We start from the raw sequence: 26,312 nt of genomic DNA, 5'->3' as shown, positions 1-26,312 counted from the left end.
TTGATTTGATTGCCCAAGAATATAACTGAATCATTTCAATCGGGAAATAATTTTGAATGAAATTTATAAGACTCTTTAGTTGCTCAGTGGCTAATGTACAATTGATGGAAGAGGATTTTGTATCATGGCCCATGGATGAAAGAGAAATGAAGCAATAACTCGGAAAGGAGATTAAGGTTGTTACCGGAGATGAAGCAATACAGAAAACGCCCAGAAATGTCCCTCAATGCTGAAAGTTGGATTGCCCGTTGACAAAACAGAGTTGGATTGCCCACTGACAAAACAGAGTAGGCCAAGGCAAAGTATCTGTATTTAACATTGTTGTGTGAGTAACCAACATAAGATGCACAGTGCTATGCAAATTAATAGTCTTTGCGAGAAGAAAACCCAACATAATCCACACAATCTAATCCTCACGAGGAAGGTTTTGCAGGGATTTAAAGGTTTTCTTATGTTATAAAATCCTAGGCAAATGTGGGTGCCCCAGCAAATAAAAATGTTTACCATAATACCCACTTACTATTAAGCATTGTCTCCAAAGGAACTTGAACAATATGATAAAAGACTCATCTTTTACTTCTATAATATACATAATGTTAAATATATGAAAAACACTTTCTGCTTTCAAGTAAGACTCTATAGTTGCTGAGTGGCTAATGTACAATTGATGGAAGAGGATTTTCTATCATGGTCCATGGATGAAATATAAATGAAGCAAAAACTCGGAAAGGAGATTAAGGTTGTTACCGGAGTTGAAGCAATACAGAGAACGTCCAGAAATGTCCTTCAACGCTGAAAGTTGAACAGCAACTACAAATTAGTTTGCAACTGCTTCACATATAGTAAAAAATGGATATTGTCAGATAAAGGTAGGGAGAAATTCAATAAGAGAACAGAGATTAAACTACATGCAAGATGATCCGAGAACAAGTAGTAAAGAAAAAATTACCACCACTTTCTCCAAGGTGCGTAGATATCGAAATCAGCTGTGCCCTGTTCTCATAAAGGCACTGAATAGCTTGCCTCGATCTTACAATTTCTTTTGCCAAATTCTGCCCAAGAAAATATTGACTCATTAAAGATAAAAGCAAAGCCTGTTTCTGAGCACTTCGAACTTTGTTATTGAAGCTAAATTCTAAACAATTCTTCTAAGACTAAATTCCTCTTAGTATAATGATATTTCTACTTTAAAAGAACAAACATTTTGCCTAATAAAAAACCTGGAAAAAGAAGATCTGAAATAAAAGTAACCCTCAATACAAAAATTTCATCAATATAATAGGCACCAAATCCTAGTTCATCACATAGCAGAATTCAACTTGCTCAGACACATCTGCTGTTAATTCCTGTAATTCTGGTTGCTGTACCCTGAGATACAGCACCAAAACTATTGTCCTTCTTCGTCTATCTAAACTAGTTTTCAATCTTGACAGTTTTCTCTTGATGTTATTCCATCCCTTCCTCAAGTCTCCACAGCAATCTGGATTCTGTATAGGAGGAGATTTTTTTAGGCTATCTAACCCTGCATTTTCTCTGAGTATTTCTTCCTCTCCATGTTGTCATAGGTCCAAGTTCTGACAGTCCGAGTTGCCCCATGAACAACACTATCATCTTATTGAACCCTTTTTCAAAAGAGATTTCCATAGCTGAACAACAACGAGGATTATTAAATAGAGATAAAATAATTACATCAATTTCAAGAGAAGAATAATACCCATAATAGTACATTGAGGTGATAGTATGAACCCATAGCTTCTACTCAGAGTTGCACATTTAGCTTAACATATAAACCATTGATCTTCTCTTCTACAATTTATCTACAAATGGCTTGGTTTTTATCACATTGTATAATCCCATCTTTACATCTTTCTCTTTGATTTTCCTTAAAGGTTGCTTGGAACAAAAATACCTGGAACGCTTGTAAATACATTAGCATTTCCCAAATAAACAATGCCACCTTCATTTTTGTTACACATTTTATGTGACATATATATTAGCATCTCATTTTCTGTCTAACTATTCTTTAGTGTGGATATTGTCTATAAATATCATTTACTACATTCTTTATTGTCCCCAAATTACAATTTATTAATACCCTCACAATTATTCTGAAAATAACTCTGTAAGTGGATAATATACAGGATATTGAATAACAACAGTTTATCAGAGGAGATGCCATGGCAATTGAACAGCTGCTTTAGCCTTACTACTCTATAAGAATTTGCCTGAATTGGTGCTATTTTTTGTTCATTTCATCGTGAAATTACAGAGGAAACAATCCTTGTATATCAACTCGTACTTATTCATACTGGAAACGATCAATTTGTTTTACAGAAACCTCTGTCACAACAATTTGTCTGGGAATATTTCTTGTACTTTCCTCCACTGCAAGTAGCAATATGCCCAATCAGTAAAATAGGAATCTCAGTAAGGCAGGGGAGATGTAGCTGAAGGGCCCATAACTGAAACCATCCCTTATGTGTAAAGTCTTCATTAAGAGAAATCCAAGTGGAACATGGAAGAGTGATCATTGTTACGTGAGCAACATCTTCCCTCACTTGAGGATGGTGTAGTGCGAACACAAGGGTGACCTCCCTAACTCCGCTAAGTCCTGAAATATATAATGAATATTGAAGGTTTTAAGGACTTATTATGAATCTGACTTAAGGGTTATTAGATTGTTAAGGATTGAATATTTATGAGACAGAATCACTGGTCAGATGTTACAGGTATTATCTAATGAATTTTACAGTCTTAGGAGTAGATTTAAGTGTAGAATAAAAGCTGTAATTTCTAAGATCCCTTGTGCTGAAATAAAGAGAATTTCCGGGCATATATAAATCTCAGTTGTAAAAGTTTTCTTATGACTGAAAAATGAAGATTTTGTTCTCAGAAATTTCAGTTTAGATTAAGATGCAACAAATGTAGTTTTTCTAGACTGTTTTGGATAGAGCTGGAGTGTGATGGATAACAGCGTCAGCAATATCATTTAGATGATCCCTATTGCAAACTATAACTCCACAAGCTCTTCATCCTATGGAGATAAGTAAGCAAACCTTAAAGGCACCACTCTCTGTATGGTAATCAGAAAATGATTCCAGGGAACTGTCTGGCATTCCGGCTTTTGTGCATGCCTCATTGTTTCAGAAAAGTTCACAGGTCAGTTAGACCTGGTAACGTGTTTGCCCCACGATAGTCTAACTATCCTTTCTGCGTATACCAAGACTGTAACAGTCCCCGTTCCTTCCTTTCTAGTTCCAAGATTCAATGCCAAGAGGAGATGTGTCAAAAGGTTTGGAGTAACTTCGGTTTGCTTTCATTAAAGTGGTTTGGTGTAATTGCAGTTAGGATTTTGGTGCCTATGGGTGTTTTGAGTATGCTAGAGTGTGTGCCATGAAGGGTATCTTCCTCATTTGGACGTTCCAAGATCAAAGCCATTGGGATCATTGCAGCAGGCATGCGAGGAGCTTGTTATACTTCTGATGTCAATGGTTGATTATAAATACCATACCGGGTGGCAGAGAATCTAACTTACATTATCTTTGTGACCGAACAGGAGAAAGAAACAATATCTGCTTATGCATATGCATATTTGAAACAGGAGGCTCCGTCCAACTCATCTTTTTGCACTTTTTCATATAGTTATAATAGCAGAGAAGAAGGTCATAGTCTAACTATCCTTTCTGCGTATACCAAGACTGTAACAGTCCCCGTTCCTTCCTTTCTAGTTCCAAGATTCAATGCCAAGAGACTTTTACTGATTTCCGTTCCTTCCTTTCTAGTTCCAAGATTCAATGCCAAGATACTTCTACTGATTTTTAACTAATTTGTTGGGCTCTCCCCATATTTGAGTTTGTCTGCGCATTGCATAGTTCTTTGCTGTTTGATTTATCAGTAATCCCTCTGGCGACTGTCCGCTCTCCGTTGTTTTCCAAGGTTTTCTAATTCCTTCTTTTCTCTGTTTTCTTGGAGCTAGTTATCCTATAAGGGTTATTTGGGCCTTGAGCTTCAGAGGTTCAAACCAAAATTAATGTAAAGATGTAATATTATTATAGAATGCCAAAATCAAAGTGCAGTTCTTGTATTTATCAAATTGGTTGTGTTGCTATCAATCTAATGAATTTTACAGTCTTAGGAGTAGATTTAAGTGTAGAATAAAAGCTGTAATTTCTAAGATCCCTTGTGCTGAAATAAAGAGAATTTCTGGGCATATATAAATCTCAGTTGTAAAAGTTTTCTTATGACTGAAAAATGAAGATTTTGTTCTCAGAAATTTCAGTTTAGATTAAGATGCAACAAATGTAGTTTTTCTAGACTGTTTTGGATAGAGCTGGAGTGTGATGGCTAACAGCGTCAGCAATATCATTTAGATGATCCCTATTGCAAACTATAACTCCACAAGCTCTTCATCCTATGGAGATAAGTAAGCAAAACTTAAAGGCACCACTCTCTGTATGGTAATCATTGCATATAGAGTTCTTTTGTATCAGATTTTGCCAAATATAAGTTGCCATGTTGATTAGGGCAGAGTGTCATAATAAGGTCATTAGGGTCAGCAAAGAAGAAGACTTTGTAAAAGTCTTGAAGGAACCCGTTGTGTGGACCAAAAAAGGAAATAATACCATCTCTTCTAAGAAATTTGTAACGCATTGTTTTTTTATTTAGGGCCACACAGAAATACGTATTGAAAAAAAACAAGAAAGTCAAAAAAAAAAAACTAAGGAATGTTGTTCTTGTAAATAGGGTAAAATATTATAGTTGCTGAGTGGCTAATGTACAATTGATGGAAGAGGATTTTCTATCATGGTCCATGGATGAAATAGAAATGAAGCAAAAACTCGGAAAGGAGATTAAGGTTGTTACCGGAGTTGAAGCAATACAGAGAACGTCCAGAAATGTCCTTCAACGCTGAAAGTTGAACAGCAACTACAAATTAGTTTGCAACTGCTTCACATATAGTAAAAAATGGATATTGTCAGATAAAGGTAGGGAGAAATTCAATAACAAAACAGAGATTAAACTACATGCAAGATGATCCGAAAACAAGTAGTTTAATATCATCTTTTAATATAATTTGATGGTCAAAAAAATATGTTGCATCATTCAAAAGTTATCAATTCAAATTTACAGATAGAATATGCATGACTTTGCACACTAAAAATAGAATATGTATAACTTTGCAAACTTAAATAGTGATTTCAGAAGTAAAATATATAAATACATTTTATGAGTCAAATTACTTCCAAAGTTAACAAGATTGGATCTCGTTACAAGAACTTCCAGCCACCTTGTTGTAAGACCTTCATATTTAAAAACATTTTACCCTACTTATACTCTGTAATTGAGAGTATAGCTAGAATATAAGGTTGTACTTTGTGGGATATCTGCCAGACAACCCAAAGAGAAAGATCAATGTTTCTTGCACTTTCCTCCACTGCAAGTAGCAATATGCCCAATCAGCAAAATAGGAATCTCAGTAAGGCAGGGGAGATGTAGCTGAAGGGCCCATAACTGAAACCATCCCTTATGTGTAAAGTCTTCATTAAGAGAAATCCAAGTGGAACATGGAAGAGTCATCATTGTTACGTGAGCAACATCTTCCCTCGCTTGAGGATGGTGTAGTGCGAACACAAGGGTGACCTCCCTAACATCGCTAAGTTCTGAAATATATAATGAATATTGAAGGTTTTAAGGACTTGTTATGAATCTGACTTAAGGGTTATTAGATTGTTAAGGATTGAATATTTATGAGACAGAATCACTGGTCAGATGTTACAGGTATTATCTAATGAATTGTACAGTCTTAGGAGTAGATTTAAGTGTAGAATAAAAGCTGTAATTTCTAAGATCCCTTGTGCTGAAATAAAGAGAATTTCTGGGCATATATAAATCTCAGTTGTAAAAGTTTTCTTATGACTGAAAAATGAAGATTTTGTTCTCAGAAATTTCAGTTTAGATTAAGATGCAACAAATGTAGTTTTTCTAGACTGTTTTGGATAGAGCTGGAGTGTGATGGATAACAGCGTCAGCAATATCATTTAGATGATCCCTATTGCAAACTATAACTCCACAAGCTCTTCATCCTATGGAGATAAGTAAGCAAAACTTAAAGGCACCACTCTCTGTATGGTAATCATTGCATATAGAGTTCTTTTGTATCAGATTTTGCCAAATATAAGTTGCCATGTTGATTAGGGCAGAGTGTCATAATAAGGTCATTAGGGTCAGCAAAGAAGAAGACTTTGTAAAAGTCTTGAAGGAACCCGTTGTGTGGACCAAAAAAGGAAATAATACCATCTCTTCTAAGAAATTTGTAACGTATTGTTTCTTTATTTAGGGCCACACAGAAATACGTATTGAAAAAAAACAAGAAAGTGAAAAAAAAAACTAAGGAATGTTGTTCTTGTAAATAGGGTAAAATATTATAGTTGTTGAGTGGCTAATGTACAATTGATGGAAGAGGATTTTCTATCATGGTCCATGTGTAGGAATTTACAGGGTAAGTTCCTCAGAAAGAACACCAAAAGGACACCGCTCACAACCAGATCTCAAATCAATACACCAGTATTTTTGACGTGGTTAAAACCCTCAGAGTGCAAGGAGGGAAACAGTCCACGGCCTGTCCCAACGTGGGTACTACAGGCAATTTATTAATCAAAGAATGAAAATTTACATAAGCTTCTCTCATGCACGGATTACCCGAACAATGACCCTCCATGCGCTTTAAATAGAACTCATGGACCAATCGGGTGTCAAGCCACGGATCAAGTGTCGGTAATACCGAGGAGAGAATGAACCGTCGGATCACTACATATCGTGACCGTCGGATTGTAAGTTACAAAATGTACAACGGTAAAGAAACACACTTTACCTAACTCTATACCTAACTCTAAACTAGACCAAGTTGAACTTAACTATATCCTATGTGTCGGAATATCCTAACATCCCCCCTTAAGAACAACTTGGGATAGGATTGAAGGATTTACAAATATGACACAATAGGAGAAGGAAGGAGGCACTAGAGCCTATCCCCCCTTAGTGACAACTTCCTGAACTCCAAGCATATATCGAAGTTTAGTGAACTTCGCCTCTGTGAGAGCCTTTGTGAAGATGTCTGCAACCTGATCATCTGTTGGACAATATTGCACTTCAAGAACATGGTCATGAATGAGCTTTCTGATGAAGTGCATGTGTAGTTCAATGTGTTTGCTGCGCTGATGCTGGACTGGATCTTTGCATAGCTGAATGGCACTTTGATTATCACACCAAAGTGTGGTTGGATGCTGCTGCTCAAAGCCAAACTCTGATAGGATCTGACGAAGCCACAAGGCTTCCTTACTAGCTTCCACGGCACCACGATACTCTGCTTCTGCTGACGAAAGAGAAATGGCAGCCTGTTTCTTACAAGCCCATGTAATAGGTCCTGAACCAAGAGTGAAGACATAACCGGCAGTAGACTTCCGATCATCAGGGTCACCAGCCCAATCAGAATCAGTGAAACCAACTAACAGAGGAGCTGCTTTGGCACTGTAATGAATCCCAAACTGTACTGTACCTCGAACATAACGAAGTATTCTTTTAGCTGCTTTCCAATGACTTTCACGGGGGTTTTGCATAAAACGAGCAACAAGGCCAACAGCAAAGGAAAGATCAGGACGAGTATGGGTTAAATACAAGAGTTTTCCTACAAGTTGACGGTATAAGGTAGCATCAACTTCAGGAGAAGTACAAGAGACTGAAAGTTTGACTCCAGACTGAAAGGGAGAAGGGGCTGGCTTACAGTCTTCCATGTGAAAATGACGAAGAATATCACAAGCATACTTGGACTGGGAAAGGAAAATACCCTCCTTGGATTGCAAGACTTGAAGACCGAGAAAATAGTGTAAGTGTCCTAAGTCTGTCATTTCAAATTTCTTTTTAAGGCTGGACTTCACATGGTTTATAAGGTTGGGATCACTACCAGTAAGAATAAGATCATCAACATAAAGAACAAGGATGATAAGAGAGTTGCCCACTTTCTTGGTGTAGACAGTATTGTCAGAATGACACCTAGAAAAGCCAGATTCTAAAAGAAAGCTATCCATTTTGGCATACCAAGCCCGAGGAGCTTGCTTGAGGCCATAAAGGGATTTCTTAAGTCGACAAACAAGGCTGGAGTCTGTTTGTATGAAGCCAATGGGTTGTTCCATATAGATTTCTTCCTGCAAGTCCCCATGCAAGAAGGCAGATTTAACATCCATCTGATGGACTTCCCATTTTAAAGAGGCAGCAAGGGAAAGAACAAGGCGGATAGAGTTCATTTTGGCAACAGGGGAGAAGGTTTCAGTGTAGTCAATGCCTTCAACCTGTGAAAAGCCCTTAGCAACGAGACGAGCTTTATGTTTATCAACTTTCCCATCTGGTCCATACTTGGTTCTGTAAACCCATTTGCATCTAACAAGTTTGCGTCCCTTTGGTAGAGGAACAAGATCCCATGTATCATTTGTCATCAATGAATGATATTCTTCATTCATAGCTGCTTCCCAATGTGGATGGCCTGAAGCTTCTGCAAAAGTGTCAGGATCATGATTTACTGGAGCTTGAGCCAGTAAAGAAGAGGCTCTTTCAAACTGAGAACGTGTACGTCGCTGATCTGTAGGATCACCGGCAAGATCACCTGCTGCATCCCGAGTAGCACGGACCCATCTTGGAAGTTGAGGATCCTGAGAAGGTGGGGGAGGATTATCATCCTCGCTTTCATCATCTGAAGAAGAAATGTTTTCAAAAGTAGAAGAGATAGGAAGAGGTGGCACATCCGCCGGACTAGGCTCGCAGGCCGATTTATTTTCATCAAATTTTACATCTCTTCTAATGATAACATTTTTGGACTTAAATGGAATAAGTCTATAACCTTTTACATCTTCAGAATATCCAACAAAAGTACATTTCTCACTCTTAGGTTCTAAAGCTTTATGCTTTTCATCTGGAATATGGGCCCATGCTTCACTTCCAAACACACGAAAGTGACTTACATCTGGTTTAATGGAACTCCAAGCTTCTTCTGGAGTGATATTCTCTAGAACCTTAGTAGGAGTGCGATTGATTATATAATTTGCACAATTAATTGCTTCGGCCCAAAAACTAAGACTGAGTCCTTTAGATTGCAGCATACAATTAGCCATTTCCTTTAAGGTGCGATTTTTCCTTTCAGCTACACCATTTTGTTGTGGAGTGTATGGAACAGTATGTTGCATTTGAATTCCATTTTCGGTGCAAAAGTTGATGAATGTGTTTTTAACATATTCTCCACCATTATCAGTTCTTAGCTTAAGAATTTGATGTCCAGATTGTTTTTCAACAAAGGCTTTGAAGGCCAAAAATGTGTTAAATACTTCGCTCTTGAGTTTTAAGAAGTATACCCAAGTGCGTCTGGAGAAATCATCAATGAAAGTTAAGAAGTACTTGCAGCCAGAGAATGAAGCAACAGGAAGAGGACCACATAAATCACTGTGCACAAGCTGTAAAGGGGCTGAGGCGTGCCAAGAGGCACGTTTGTCAAAACTGTCCCGATGATGTTTTCCGAGTACACATCCGGAACAAACACCATCTCTGCAAGATACCATAGGAAGACCTGTCACCATATTTTCTTTACATAGATGCTGAAGGGAGCGATAGTTTAAGTGACCAAATCGCTCATGCCAAAGTTTGCTCACTTCATCATTATGAGCAACAAATACTGAGGGAAGATTTGATGACCCAAAGTTGTGAAACTTATACAACCTTGTGGAATCATCAGCAAGACCAGTAGCTAGAATCTGTTTAGGATCTTTTAGATCCTTGATTACAACATCATGAGGTGAAAATTCAACAATTTTACCTTCACCTGAATGAGTTATCTGATAGACAGATAGAAGGTTGCAGGATAAGGTTGGAACACATAATACATCATTAAACTGACCATTGTCTAGATGAACAGTTCCAGTCCCTACAACATTAAGAGATCTATCATCACCAACATATATATTTTTGGTGTTACAATCATTTAAAGAAGAAAACATGGCTTGGTTTTTGGCCATGTGATAAGAGGCTCCAGAATCAATGAGCCACTCATGAGAATGAGAAGAAGAAGAAGATACATTTAATGCATAACCAGACTGAGATGATTGACAACGACATGCAGAAAGTGCCATTCCGGAAGTTGAAGTTGAAGTAGGCTCCACATGGATGTTATGTTTCTTCATTGCGGCTTCCAAGGCTTCCATCTTCTTAAAGCATTTAGATTCTAAGTGGCCATCTCGATTACAAAAGTTACAATGTCTATCAGTCTTCTTCCATTTGTTTTTATTGGTCTTATCATTTTGCTGAAATGATCTTTCATTTTGAGGCTGAGTTGGTTTAGGACCATTCTTTTGAGGATATGACTTCTTAGGATTCTTTGAATTTGGTTGCTGCTGGGCGGCTAACGCTTTCGTGGAAGAGTTTCCAAGATTAAGAAGACCAAGGTGTAAGAGTTTTTCTTGTTCTCTTATTAAGGAATCACAAAAGGAGTCAAAGGAAGGGGGCTTGTAGTCTTTGCCTTGACAAATGAAAGCTTCCCTTGTAGAATGGAAAGTGGAAACAAATACAGAGTAGGCTGGTCCCAACTTAGTAAGGATGGAATAAATAAGGTTACCATCTTCTTTCTTAACTTTAACACCTTCCAAGAGATATCTAAGGGTCTTGAATTTGGACAAGAAATCTTCAATGCAAGAAAAATTATTAGGATCCAAAGTAAGCAACTCATTTTCAAGTTGATGGGCTCTAATTTCATTTTTAATCCCAAAAACTTTAGCGAGTTTTTCTAATGCTTCATGAGGAGTCTCAAGTTCTGCAATGTGGAATCTAAGATCAGGAGAAACAGACATCCCTATCAAACCACGTGCTTGATCTTGTCTATTTTCCCATTTTGCAACCTTGTCTTCATCTTTTGGTTTCTTCTCTTGGTTTGTGGCTATTCTGAAGAGACCTTTACTTCTAAGTAAATCTTCCATGTAGGCTACCCATTGGAAGTAGTTAGTGCTGTCAAGAATGACTTGGCATGGACTTTCCATTTTTAAAAAAAACTGAAGCTGAAGATGCTGAAAGTAAGTGTTCCAATGGATAGATCTCGAAAAAATAGGCGGTTTTAAAAAAAACGGCTCTGAAAAAGGCTTCCGGATGAAGAAGTTATGGCTTTTTGAAAAAATATTGTTGACGTTGCCGGCAAAGTGCGCGAATGTGCGGGAATGAAAAAATCCGCCCCCACAAAATGGAGACTTGAACCCAAGACCTCTACTCTCTTAAAATAGCTTTGAACCAATTGATCTATACAAAAAATTTAAGAGAGAGAGAGAGAGAGAGAGGGGGGGGGCCTTGGTTTGCGTGCTTGCCTTGAGAAAGCTCTTTTTCCCTACAAAACACAAAACACAAAACCCAACACGAATATGCAAAGAAAAACGAACCTTGCGGCTCGAAGTTAGCTTTAGCCAAAAAACTAGAAACTTTAAAAAAAAAATCTCAAAGTTAGCTTTAGCCGAAAAACTAAATATTTTTCTCAATGTTTCTGATTTTCCGAGATCACACTAAGGTGCAGGGAAAAGAGCATACGCATGAGAAAAATCCTTCCTTTCTGTTTCTGATTTGCCCAGATCGCACAGAGTCGCAGGGCAAAGAGCATACGCAGAAATGAAAGGTATAGATCCGGTTAAAAAAAAGCTAAATAAACCGAAACCGAAATAAGCAGAGAGAAAATAACAGTAAACTGCAAAAACACTGTATACCTCCCGATCTGAAAAATGACGCAGCTAGGGCTACCGGAAACCTTTTCGCGTGAAACGAAAGGGGTTCCTCACTGGAACAGATGCTCCGAACGCAACAGAGCAGTCCTCTCGGCCCGAAAGCAGTCAGAAACAGCAGATCTAGGAAACGACAGCCGCATGCAGTTCTACCGGCTTCAGATTTGGATCACCAACGGACGCGGCCCTCAAATAGCTCTGATACCATGTAGGAATTTACAGGGTAAGTTCCTCAGAAAGAACACCAAAAGGACACCGCTCACAACCAGATCTCAAATCAATACACCAGTATTTTTGACGTGGTTAAAACCCTCAGAGTGCAAGGAGGGAAACAGTCCACGGCCTGTCCCAACGTGGGTACTACAGGCAATTTATTAATCAAAGAATGAAAATTTACATAAGCTTCTCTCATGCACGGATTACCCGAACAATGACCCTCCATGCGCTTTAAATAGAACTCATGGACCAATCGGGTGTCAAGCCACGGATCAAGTGTCGGTAATACCGAGGAGAGAATGAACCGTCGGATCACTACATATCGTGACCGTCGGATTGTAAGTTACAATATGTACAACGGTAAAGAAACACACTTTACCTAACTCTATACCTAACTCTAAACTAGACCAAGTTGAACTTAACTATATCCTATGTGTCGGAATATCCTAACACCATGGATGAAATAGAAAAGAAGCAAAAACTCGGAAAGGAGATTAAGGTTGTTACCGGAGTTGAAGCAATACAGAGAACGTCCAGAAATGTCCTTCAACGCTGAAAGTTGAACAACAACTACAAATCAGTTTGCAACTGCTTCGCATATAGTAAAAAATGGATATTCTCAGATAAAGGTAGGGAGAAATTCAATAACAAAACAGAGATTAAACTACATGCAAGATGATCCGAGAACAAGTAGTTTAATATCATCTTTTAATATAATTTGATGGTTAAAAAGATATGTTGCATCATTCAAAAGTTATCCATTCAAATTTACAGATAGAATATGCATGACTTTGCACACTAAAAATAGAATATGTATAACTTTGCAAACTTAAATAGTGATTTCAGAAGTAAAATATATAAATACATTTTATGAGTCAAATTACTTCCAAAGTTAACAAGATTGGATCTCGTTACAAGAACTTCCATCCACCTTGTTGTAAGACCTTCATATTTAAAAACATTTTACCCTACTTATACTCTGTAATTGAGAGTATAGCTAGAATATAAGGTTGTACTTTGTGGGATATCTGCCAGACAACCCAAAGAGAAAGATCAATGTTTCTTGTACTTTCCTCCACTGCAAGTAGCAATATGCCCAATCAGTAAAATAGGAATCTCAGTAAGGCAGGGGAGATGTAGCTGAAGGGCCCATAACTGAAACCATCCCTTATGTGTAAAGTCTTCATTAAGAGAAATCCAAGTGGAACATGGAAGAGTGATCATTGTTACGTGAGCAACATCTTCCCTCACTTGAGGATGGTGTAGTGCGAACACAAGGGTGACCTCCCTAACTCCGCTAAGTCCTGAAATATATAATGAATATTGAAGGTTTTAAGGACTTATTATGAATCTGACTCAAGGGTTATTAGATTGCTAAGGATTGAATATTTATGAGACAGAATCACTGGTCAGATGTTACAGGTATTATCTAATGAATTTTACAGTCTTAGGAGTAGATTTAAGTGTAGATTTTCCAGCCACCTTGTTGTAAGACCTTCATATTTAAAAACATTTTACCCTACTTATACTCTGTAATTGAGAGTATAGCTAGAATATAAGGTTGTACTTCGTTACATGGGAAATATATATATATGCACATCAAAACCTGATTGAATAACCTGAGAGCATAGTTCAAAACAGAGTGCTCAAAGAGATTTTGTTTAGTAAAAGGATGTATTCGTATGGTTTTGGTAGGGGATGTAATCAAAAGATACATATTTAGGCAATCCTAAAAAGCCTGGGTAATCTAATAAGACAAAAACTCCACAGGGAGAATGGCATGGTAAGATTGATGTATTCAAATTGTTTGGTAAGGGATGTATATAAAAAACATATGGGTAGACATAGCCTCAAAAATCTATAAAGACTGTATACATTAGTTCCGGAACAACCCCAAACCAGTGTCAAAAGTTATCAATTCAAATTTACAGATAGAATATGCATGACTTAGCACACTAAAAATAGAATATGTATAACTTTGCAAACTTAAATAGTGATTTCAGAAGTAAAATATATAAATAAATTTTATGAGTCAAATTACTTCCAAAGTTAACAAGATTGGATCTCGTTACAAGAACTTCCAGCTGTCTGGGAATATTCCTGTCACACAGAACTTTACAAGGTTTACCCCAGAAAGGTATAGATATAATGAACACATTTTATTTCTAGATCAAATTCAGTTTTCTTCTTGATATTCTCAAGTCTGTACATTTTATCTGATGGGAACGATTTTTGCCTCAGTTTTGTTGGAAATCCAGGTCTCTGTGGCTATTGGATTGGATGACTTTGTGGGATATCTTCCAGACAACCAAAAGGTGATAACAGAACTAGATATTACAAATCAGATTCCATAGATTTGTATTAAATATCCTTTAGATTATATTCATAGTGTTATCTATTGACTGTGTAAATGGACAGCTTCTGTGTGAACAACAGCTATTGTTTGCATCTCATTAGGTTCAGTGATATTAGTGTGTGTAATCACCATCGCTCTCTACCTTTCAAATCAACATAAACCATTCACTAAAGGGTCATCAAGGTGTTATGCCTCATTTCAAATTTGTTATTTCTCAGAGTAAAGCTATCATCTCACCATCAATATCTATGCCTCTTGTTAAAAGATTCTTGCATGTCCTGACCAGGTTCTCCAAGGCTTGTAATATTGCACATGGATATGGCCCTATACATGTATGATGATATAATGAGAAAGACCGAAAAGTTGAATGAGAAATTCATAATTGGCAAGGGTGCTACAAGCACAGCTTACAGATGCGATCTTAAGAACTGTAACTCAGTTGCTATTAAAATACTATACACACACTATCCACAAAGCTTGCGGGAATTCGAAACTGAGTTAGAGACTGTTGGAAGTATCAAACATCGATCTGTCCTCCAACAATACCACAGGAACATTTACTAGAGAGCTGGGGCATACTATATACATTCGCGAAGATAAAACGTCAAATAACGAGGAATTCTAAAACACTAGTGGACAGAGTACGAAAATAAACCCTCAGATAATGTTTTTGTTTAAAACAGCTAGATAGGGGAAGAAGATAAAACTTCAGATAATGGGCTCTTAGTCAATTTATGGTCGAGATTTTTGGGTTTGTAACTATCCATCAATATTCTACTACCGACATGCGGAGCAGTAGTATTCTCTGAGTCTGAAACCTGATTCTTTGGTGCTCGACCAGGTCTTGGCATGGGTAGGGAAGGTTCCGAAGCACGAGATCTGTTTCAAAACAGGGGAACGCAAACATTGAAAGCATTTTTATATAAAACATTCAGGATCCATCCTTAGAGACGCATAAGAAAATTTATCAAATATGTGAGTTAAAGCAAAAGGATTTAACCCACAGACATCATCAATCACAAATAAAACCCAAAATTTTTCAAAATGGTTGCAGCGAGGCTGACACCACTGGTTAAACGTACATATTGTCTTCATGATTCAAGCTATTTGCACATATAGAAAACATAGTACAGGGCTTACTGAAAGCAGAGCAAAGAACAAATCAAAACATAACAGCTTTAAAAGAATAAATCAGAAACCATAAGAGGAAGAATGGCTTACATAAATCAGAAAGCATAAAGAAAGAAGGGCAAGAAACACTGACCGCTAAGAATTTTGCAACCAGAAGAGTAGAAATCCCATGTGTGAAGCAGACAGTAGAAATAGTGCTGTTATCTGCGCTGGCTACGCGGCCCTCAGGCAGGGAGAAAGACAGGAAACCAAGAACAAACACACATTTCATCACTGCGAAGATACGTTTCGGTTCAGTGACTGCGAAGAGTCTCATAGCCAGGAGGCTTGGCGTTTCATGGGCCATTGTCAGATCCTCCCTCTCTGTCTTACAGCTGGTGGAAAAAACCAGATTAAATCATTCTATGAAAAAAACAGATTAAATCAACGGCAGAAAACACCCCAATCGTCTAACACAAGAATCAATGGTTCAGAATCGCACGCATCACATTTTAGGGATGTCTTTCTCAGAGGGAACGCCTTAGGGCGTAATTACAGAATTTTCTATCAAGGAAGACCTAAGTAGATAGATTATTAGATGTACATGGATTTGTTAATACATATCGGGTAGGAGATCTATATTGTAGAAGATATACAAGTGATTATATTTTTAACCTATTTGGCAGAGAAATCAGTTTGATGAGAAAGAAATATAACTACAAAATATAAATACATGGAAACCACTCATGCAAGTAAGGAATTTGTATGGTTATAGAGATTGTGTTAAATACATGGAAACCACTCATGCAAGTAAGGAATTTGTATGGTTAGAGATTGTGTTAAAGTATTTTGGCTATATCATAATTTGTAATGTTAGGTTGTGACAATCAAAGCGCAATCTGTCACAAACCAGCTGTCTAACCTATAAAAAATGTGGACATTAACATATTAATGTCTAGGAATCAAATTAGGGGTATTACAATATTTTTGTCATTTTGTCTATCCTAGAAGGAAAACTTCACCCACCTTTAGAATTATGGATGAATTACTCACCCTAGAGTCTTAATGACCTTCATGCCTACCAATTTTACCTCCATGTGGTGAATCATTGGCTTGAGAATCCAACAAGCTTCCCAAGTGAGTGATTTCATATTTTATTTGGATAAACATACATGGGAACTAACTTCATAATCCACATATAAGTTCACACCTTCATTACTTTATTCAAATTACATCTCTAATTGGTTGAAACATTGTATTCCAATGGATGTTCGATGATTGTAATGTTGAGCTAAGACATTGGTAGCCATTGGGAGTCATGAAAGATTTGATGACTTTATTGCTCTTCACTATCTTTTAAGACTTCAAAATTAATTGATGATACCTTAAATTAAAATAAGTGTTCATCAAGACAATTGGTTTTTCACATTAATCGATTCATAAGTTCTTTGTCTTACATCGATTACTAAAATTCTTTTTCATAAATTTAATGAACACTCTCCTAGTGACTAATTAAAATTCTTAATTTTCCTTCATATTTCAAATTCAAATGTCTAAATTCATATTTTCATAATGACAAACCTCAAATTTGAATTGTCAACTCTCTTAGACATTCATATTTTCATAATGACAAAGCTCAAAATTGAATTGTCAACTCTCTTAAATCTCTATTTTTAATGCACCATAATCCGTATAGATTAGTATAATTTCTCCCAATCCCTATTTCCTGTATTCACTGAGATTTCGCTGAAGTTTTTGTTAGATTATAAAAAAATCATTTTTCATTTTTTATTAAATATTTAATAAATTTAAAACATAAAAAAATAAATATATTTTTTAAAAAATATATCATTTATATTTTTACCAAAATTCGTTAAATACAAGAGTTAAAGCGTTCTTCCTTTCACACAATTAAGAGAATTAACCAACATTTATTAGTTAGATAATTAGGAATCTGATTTCCTAAGCGTTATACTTTATACCTCAATCTAGTAAAAGATAAAAGCTTTGCCAAGGCAAAATAATAGTGCCATTTTGCTCTTTGCACGGGCGAAGACGTCCCTCTTCTAATAATGAAGAGTAGTTACATTAATCGTATAAAACCTTAATATCGATTAATCAATATTTAACTTGTCAAATTGCTTTTGTGATGCGTTTAAAAGATAATTTTATAATTTTCTACGACCAAAAAAAGATTATAATAAATTCAAACCTGAAGATGTTAGAGGATAATACCAGTCTTTTATTTAAAAACAAAATAAAAACTTAGGTTTATACACTAATATTTGAAAATATTAAAATTGGTGTCTATATAATTTCCTTTATATTTCATTCATTTAATAAAAGTTAATTAAGTACATTTTTTTTTCTATTAAGTTGAAAAATTAATTAATTTGAGGTCTTGTGAAAGTTGAGTACGATTATTTTTTCTAGTAAATGGAAAAATAAATTAAATTGAGGTCTTTGTGAAAGTTAAGTAGATTTTTTTCATAGTAAATGGACAAATTAACTAATTTGAAGTCTTTGTGAAAGTTAATTAAGTACAATTTTTTTTGTGGTAAATGGAAAAATTAATTAATTCAAGGTCTTTATTTTCTTCTTATTGTAGAGATTGCAGCCCATATCAGTTGGTCCATGGGGAGGCGAAGGTGGGGACGAGTGGGATGATGGAGTGTATTCAGGCATTCACAGAATAATCGTAGGTTATGGAGATGCCATACATTCCATTAAAATTAAATATGATATGGATGGAAGTCCTTTTCAGTTCGAGCATGGAGGAAACGGTGGAAAAAAAGTTGGAAAGGTGATGACTGAATAATAATAAATATGTTTTATAAATAATATGCATTGATATTGTTTTAATTTTTATATATTGATTAATTTATAATTTATTTTTTACAGATTGAATTGGATTATCCCAAAGAGATTCTCACTTCAATAAGTGGAAATTACGACACTTATTTAAGGTCATTGACTTTTACAAGCAACTTGAAGAAATATGGACCTTATGGTAGAGAAAAAGGGAATTACTTTTCATTCCCCAATAGCTATGGGAAAATAGTGGGCTTTCATGGTCGAAGTGGTTTATATTTGGATTGTATCGGAGTTTATCTCTCAAAGTTTCACACTGCAGTGCCTCAAAAGGTATGTTTTCATAGTATGTCAAATTAATTACATTAGAAGCGGTAGAATTTAATTTTTAATTAATAAAAATATGATTTTTCAAAATGTTATTATTTTAGATATGGTTTCATAGTATGTTAAATAATAATATTAATTAAATTATAAGTTTGAAGATTTTTGATTTTAATTTTAATTTTTTATCAGAATTTTTTTTCATCTTAAATATTGTATAATAAGTAATTATTTTAAAATATTATAAAATTTTAAAGATATTTTAATCTATTTATTAAAAATAAATATATTTTTTTCTTTTAAAAATATTTAGAATTATAGATTTTTAAATAATAAATTGTAAAAACATTAAAAATATATATATATTAAAAAAATAACCTTTCTCAATTACCCAAATTATATCTAATTTATATTAAATTAAACATCTTATTTAATAAGATTTAAATTTTATATTACAAATTTTTTTTCATAACCCCATACATATATATAAATGATTTGAATTTGATTAAAAAATATAACAATTTTAAGTATAATTTAAATCAATTATAAGTTCGAAGAATTTTGATTTTTTTATTTCTATTTTGATTTTGATTTTGATTTTTTTTTGTTATATCAGATTTTTTTTTATCTTAAATATAGTATAATAAGTAATTTTTTTAAAAATATTATAAAATTTTAAATATATTTATTAAAAATAAATATATATTTTTTCTTTTAAAAATATTTAGAATTATAGATTTTTAAATAATAAATTTTACAAACATAGCAAAAAGTATATTTAAAAAAATTAACTTTTACCAATTACCCAAATTATATCTAATTTATATTAAATTAAACATCTAATTTAAAAAGATTTAAATTTTATATTACAATTTTTTTTCTAAACCCCATACATATATATAAATGATTTGAATTTGATTAAAAATTATAACAATTTTAAGTATAATTTAAATGATTTAATCATTAAGAAAATATATTTCTTGATAAGATATTGTAAATCTACATTTAATAATAAAATATGTATACAAAATTCCTTAACTTTCTTATAATAGTGTATGAAACATTAATTTCTTTTTTTTTTGAAAGTGAAGCATATGTTTTTTTACTATTTAAATTGAAAGTTAGGCTATTGCTCTTTTCAAGCATGTTATTTAAGTGGATATATTTCATTTGAAGTGTTGTTGCACATTATCCATGGGGGATTTTGTTACCTTTGTTGCAATGAGTAGATGTGTTATTGGGACCTATTTAAATATCATCTTTGCAACACCCATGATGATGGAGTAGTAAGTTTTCCTGTAGCTTTTACACTTTTTTTTGTGCTTTTACAATGAGCGTCCAGAAATTTCTCCGAGTTGATCTGCTTCTAACGATGGTCGTAGTTGGAATTCTACCATATGGCCGTCTCCTTTGTCTAGGAGAAACATGTGTAATAAGGTCGGTATGGTACAAAAAAATTATTGTAAAAATCATTGAAAAGCCTTGTTTTAATTCGATCAATATAAGTTCATTCTTGTATTGCTTGCTCCTCACAAAATTTGTCCAATATCTTTTCAACCCACTCATGTAGATTGGCTCGACCACCATTTGTAAGTTTTAATGTCAATTTCCCTCATTTTCTTTCCATCGCATTAGTTACATTAATCCTTTAAAACCTTAATATCGATTAATCAATATTTAACTTGTCAAATTGCTTTTGTGATGCGTTTAAAAGATAATTTTATAATTTTCTACGACCAAAAAAAGAATTATAATAAATTCAAACCTGAAGATGTTAGAGGATAATACCAGTCTTTTATTTAAAAACAAAATAAAAACTTAGGTTTATACACTAATATTTGAAAATATTAAAATTGGTGTCTATATAATTTCCTTTATATTTCATTCATTTAAAATAAACTTAAAAGTTAATTAAGTACATTTTTTTTATTAAGTTGAAAAATTAATTAATTTGAGGTCTTTGTGAAAGATTATTTTTTCTAGTAAACAGAAAAATAAATTAAATTGAGGTCTTTGTGAAAGTTAAGTAGATTTTTTTCCTAGTAAATGGACAAATTAACTAATTTGAAGTCTTTGTGAAAGTTAATTAAGTACAATTTTTTTGTGGTAAATGGAAAAATTAATTAATTCAAGGTCTTTATTTTCTTCTTATTGTAGAGTTTGAAGCCCATATCAGTTGGTCCATGGGGAGGCAAAGGTGGGGACAAGTGGGATGATGGAGTGTATTCAGGCATTCACAGAATAATTGTAGGTTATGGAGATGCCATACATTCCATTAAAATTAAATATGATAAGGATGGAAGTCCTTTTCAGTTCGAGCATGGAGGAAACGGTGGAAAAAAAGTTGGAAAGGTGATGACTGAATAATAATAAATATGTTTTATAAATAATATGCATTGATATTGTTTTAATTTTTATATATTGATTAATTTATAATTTATTTTTTACAGATTGAATTGGATTATCCCAAAGAGATTCTCACTTCAATAAGTGGAAATTACGACACTTATTTAAGGTCATTGACTTTTACAAGCAACTTGAAGAAATATGGACCTTATGGTAGAGAAAAAGGGAATTACTTTTCATTCCCCAATAGCTATGGGAAAATAGTGGGCTTTCATGGTCGGAGTGATTTATATTTGGATTGTATCGGAGTTTATCTCTTAAAGTTTCACACTGCAGTGCCTCGAAAGGTATGTTTTCATAGTATGTCAAATTAATTACATTAGAAGCGGTAGAATTTAATTTTTAATTAATAAAAATATGATTTTTCAAAATGTTATTATTTTAGATATGGTTTCATAGTATGTTAAATAATAATATTAATTAAATTATAAGTTTGAAGATTTTTGATTTTAATTTTAATTTTTTATCAGAATTTTTTTTCATCTTAAATATTGTATAATAAGTAATTATTTTAAAATATTATAAAATTTTAAAGATATTTTAATCTATTTATTAAAAATAAATATATTTTTTTCTTTTAAAAATATTTAGAATTATAGATTTTTAAATAATAAATTGTAAAAACATTAAAAAATATATATATTAAAAAAATAACCTTTCTCAATTACCCAAATTATATCTAATTTATATTAAATTAAACATCTTATTTAATAAGATTTAAATTTTATATTACAAATTTTTTTCATAACCCCATACATATATATAAATGATTTGAATTTGATTAAAAAATATAACAATTTTAAGTATAATTTAAATCAATTATAAGTTCGAAGAATTTTGATTTTTTTATTTCTATTTTGATTTTGATTTTTATTTTTTTTGTTATATCAGATTTTTTTTATCTTAAATATAGTATAATAAGTAATTTTTTTTTTAAATATTATAAAATTTTAAATATATTTATTAAAAATAAATATATATATATATTTTTCTTTTAAAAGTATTTAGAATTATAGATTTTTAAATAATAAATTTTACAAACATAGCAAAAAATATATTTAAAAAAATTAACTTTTACCAATTACCCAAATTATATCTAATTTATATTAAATTAAACATCTAATTTAAAAAGATTTAAATTTTATATGACAATTTTTTTTCTAAACCCCATACATATATATAAATGATTTGAATTTGATTAAAAATTATAACAATTTTAAGTATAATTTAAATGATTTAATCATTAAGAAAATATATTTCTTGATAAGATATTGTAAATTTACATTTAATAATAAAATATGTATACAAAATTCCTTAACTTTCTTATAATAGTGTATGAAACATTAATTTCTTTTTTTTTTGAAAGTCAAGCATATGTTTTTTTACTATTTAAATTGAAAGTTAGGCTATTTCTCTTTTCAAGCATGTTATTTAAGTGGATATATTTCATTTGAAGAGTTGTTGCACATTATCCATGGGGGATTTTGTTACCTTTGTTGCAATGAGTAGATGTGTTATTGGGACCTATTTAAATATCATCTTTGCAACAACCATGATGATGGAGTAGTAGGATTTCCTGTAGCTTTTACACTTTTTTTGTGCTTTTACAATGAGCGTCCAGAAATTTCTCCCAGTTGATCTGCTTCTAACGATGGTCGTAGTTGGAATTCTACCATATGGCCGTCTCCTTTGTCTAGGAGAAACATGTGTAATAAGGTCGGTATGGTACAAAAAAATTATTGTAAAAATCATTGAAAAGCCTTGTTTTAATTCGATCAATATAAGTTCATTCTTGTATTGCTTGCTCCTCACAAAATTTGTCCAATATCTTTTCGACCCACTCATGTAGATTGGCTCGACCACCATTTGTAAGTTTTAATGTCAATTTCCCTCATCTTCTTTCCATCGCATTAGTTACATTAATCCTTTAAAACCTTAATATCGATTAATCAATATTTAACTTGTCAAAAAAGGTGTAATTGCTATTATTCTGTCACTTTCTAGTCCTTTGTATCAATGGGCTTGAAATTGACAGTTCTATTCTTAACAATTATGAACTGTGCAAAATTGCAAATGGATAACAGTATTCCTGAATCCAACTTGGAGTGCCTCATTTTGAGAATTTGCTCCTTGAAATTGCTCAAATATATGTGCAGTATTCAAAGCAGATTTAATCACGCTCCAGTCTTAATGGCAGAAAGCCCTCTGCAAGCCAACAAATAAAAATAATTAACGTCTGTTCTAACTTCTAAGCGTCAAGTTATTTTCATTAGGAACAAGAAATCTCACTGGAAGATGAATTTGAGAGAACCGATAGATATCTGCAGCAACTCCATATTTTTAGTACTCAATTTTAGTAAGGAATTTATCTTGTAGACTTATTTCAACTTATCTATTCATTTACAGTCTTATTGTATTCAGCTGCAATATTGGATTCATTGCAGTAAGATATTCCCAAGGGCTAATATTCAGTTATCTCTCTCTATGGGATCAGTTCTTGCCCCATAGGCTACAAATATGGGACATTTAGCTTCTTAAAAGATAATCTGCTTGCATTTTAAGATCCCTTTCAATCATCATTTTGTAAGAAATATGATGTGCTAAATAATATTGAGCCATCTTGAATTTCCTATTTTAATCTACTTCTTGTATCTTGAGATCCATTTAGATTGTAATATGATCATCTTACGTTGTTTTTCGAAGTTGAATGGTTTTTACCTATTGTTCTTTTTGCAGTTTACCATATATTCATTTGCAAATCGCTCTCTATTTCTGATTTTGCTCTTGCATCATGGGGCAACAAGCCACGTGTTGCATCTTTCTCTTTGAAAGCACAATGTCGTGTTGTTGAATTAGTTTTCTTAATTTTGAGCTGTGATTCGATACCTTTGTCAACCATCAATGTGAATTTCCTAGAACACTTGCTCTGCCTCCTTAGTCATGGATTTCCTACCGAGAAGTGTTTCACAGTCACATGGAAATGTAGTAGTGAAAAAGAGACAGGTGGATTATTTTGTTTCTTGTTATAGCTTGTCCCTTCCTTTGCTTCATTTTGCTTTTGTTTCTTGTTAACAAATTCTGGGCTTCCTTCCTCGGATGAGTATGTAACAGATTTGGGCTTCCTTCCTTGGATGACGATGCAAGACTTTGGGATAGCATACATGCTTAAAAACCCTCCCTTGGTAATTTAAAGCATACCTGTCATCCTAGGTATCTTCTTCAGGCTTTGAACTTTGAGCATCTAAGCCTATTCCTGCCTTCCTTTGGAAGGAGAACATGCTATCCCTCCTTTCCCCTTTGGAAGCAGAATTGTCATTCTTGTTGAATGTAAGTTGGATTGATGTTGTCACTAAGACCTTACAATTCATGTTAACAAGAGTATTCGTACAAGTGACAATATCGAAACTTCAATTTTCTTAGGCATTCAATGGGTTTTGGCAATTTCCACTTTCAATCAAGTTTCAGGCCAAGCTTATACTGATTACCCATTTCAGGATTGAGTTGGAGACACATAGAAAGTCTCCTGGATCTTAACCAAGTCTCACAACACTGCTCGAAACTTGTTGTGCAGTGGTGGTCCAAAGTTCAAACCAAGCCAGCAACATACAATATGAGATCTCAGAGTTCTCTATCAAGCGATGTCTTGAGATTTTGCCGATCTCTCTTTTATAGACTCCCTAACTCTACTGTTCTAAACTATAATGACAAAACATAAATAATTGAGGGTCCTTTTGGCATATTTTCGCTGATGGTGTCTACTCAACTTTTCTGGTACAAAAGATTCTACCATGGTCCTATCTGAATCATAATAGTTTTCAAGATCAAATTCATCAGAAGAAGAATCATGTGCTGGCCTGGATGCGTCGAGCATCTTTTGGTAGTGACGTTCCATCAGCTTGGAGTACTCTTCGTCCCAATCGATATCTGCTGGGGTCCTGGGCATCCGTTAGTGCGTCCTGTAAAGTAGATTCTGTTGCTTTTCCTTTTCCTTTGGCATCTTCATCTAAAATTATTGTCCTCCTTGATGATGATGATTCTCCCTTTTCCGTATTTGTCTTTATTCGGTGGAGACCCTGTTGCTGAGGTGTGTACATAGCAGCTTGTTTTTCCCACTTGTAAGGAAAGATAAAGCGCTGATCTCGATATCTACGAAAGAATCTTTAAAGACATTTCGGACTGTGGGTGACCTCTGTATTGCCAATTCGATGCTGTTTAAAAGTTCCCATTTAAAAATTTGAAACATATTAGTGGAACTATCGATTGCATGTTGAATCCATTCTCTACAATTATTACTCATAAAATCTTTGTTTTGCCAGCCTAATTCGAAAATCATTGATGTACATATTCTGTTTGAAATCATCAGACTAATAATATGGATTACATTGTTATTCCAATTAGGTGAAATAACACTGATTGTTTTTTTTTCCAAGGAAAAAAACCGAGCTTTTCTATTATAAAAATAAAAGAGCTACAAGCCGATGAGTTAACATCCAGCAGTTTGGAAAACTGCCTAAAACCGGGGAGGTAGTGAGTCCTCTCCCATAGCTGTCATCTAAGATGACTGAAATAAACAAAATGGTACAAAAAAACACCAAGTTCGACATAAACTCGGCCTGGAACGCAGCCGCCCCAAAAAATATCAGAGACTGTCACAATCCCACAGGGCCTCCATAAAGGAAAACGACCCACGACATAAGCAGCATGAAATTCATTGAGTTTTATCCGAGTTTCTCCCAAACAGGAGCTGTTAATATAAAAAGTTTTAAAAATCATATATCAAAACCGCCAAAAACAATTTAAGGGCAATTGTTTCTGACGCCTTCCCAGCTTGCAGCAAAAAACTTTAAGTATATGGGGCCAAATCCGTCTCACGGATCTGGTCCTGAAACTGTTCCTTTATCCTCCATGTACCCATAGCCTGTTGTAAACCTGTCTTAGAATATTCGTCTGCTTCAACATTCCTGTCCCTGTATATGTGAGCAAGAGAGAAAACAGAGAAAGAAGATTTTAGATTTTGTATTTCTTCTAGAAGAGGCATCAATATATAATTTCTGCATCTAAATTTCCCATTTACCCAATTCACAACATTAGATGAATCTCCAAAAATCTGAACTGTGAGGACTTGTCTATGGATTAGCCAACAGAGGAGCAGTTTTAAAGCTGATAATTCGGCAAAATTGTTTGTGCCCGTCCCTAGCCCCACTGAGGCTTTTAGAGAGTGAGAATCACTAAGATGGATAATAATTCCTGCCCCAGTAATATTATTTTGTGCTGCCCCGTCGAAAAAAGCCCAGGGG

General features: G+C 34.0%; 1 protein-coding gene and 1 long non-coding RNA gene across 7 annotated transcripts in view; one reads left to right on the top strand and one right to left on the bottom strand.

The window, feature by feature from the left end:
• LOC149196958 (jacalin-related lectin 3-like) overlaps window positions 1-26,312 on the top strand; it is a 274,881-nt gene that overhangs the window by 232,578 nt on the left and 15,991 nt on the right. For all 4 annotated transcript variants that reach the window (XM_089405694.1, XM_089405692.1, XM_089405693.1 and 1 more), the window contains 4 exons: window positions 18,083-18,277; window positions 18,376-18,618; window positions 20,767-20,961; window positions 21,060-21,302. In XM_089405694.1, the coding sequence (XP_089261820.1) occupies window positions 18,083-18,277; window positions 18,376-18,618; window positions 20,767-20,961; window positions 21,060-21,302 (876 nt within the window). The remainder of the gene's footprint in view (window positions 1-18,082; window positions 18,278-18,375; window positions 18,619-20,766; window positions 20,962-21,059; window positions 21,303-26,312) is intronic.
• LOC149196959 (uncharacterized) lies at window positions 1,078-15,765 on the bottom strand. 3 transcript variants are annotated; one of them, XR_016254695.1, is made up of 4 exons: window positions 15,629-15,765; window positions 12,516-12,560; window positions 4,864-4,947; window positions 1,078-1,646 (listed from the first exon to the last, which is right to left on the bottom strand). It is a non-coding gene; the product is annotated as an uncharacterized LOC149196959 (long non-coding RNA). The 3 variants fall into 3 exon arrangements; XR_016254694.1 differs by having other exon boundaries at window positions 4,864-4,944; XR_016254696.1 differs by having other exon boundaries at window positions 4,864-4,908.

The sequence above is a fragment of the Pinus tabuliformis genome, chromosome 2_2, assembly GCF_031772625.1.
Source record: "Pinus tabuliformis cultivar Carrire ecotype Pingquan chromosome 2_2, CPIR1, whole genome shotgun sequence".
Classification (NCBI taxonomy): Eukaryota; Viridiplantae; Streptophyta; class Pinopsida; order Pinales; family Pinaceae; genus Pinus; species Pinus tabuliformis.
This window is presented reverse-complemented; position numbering and strand designations above follow the sequence as displayed.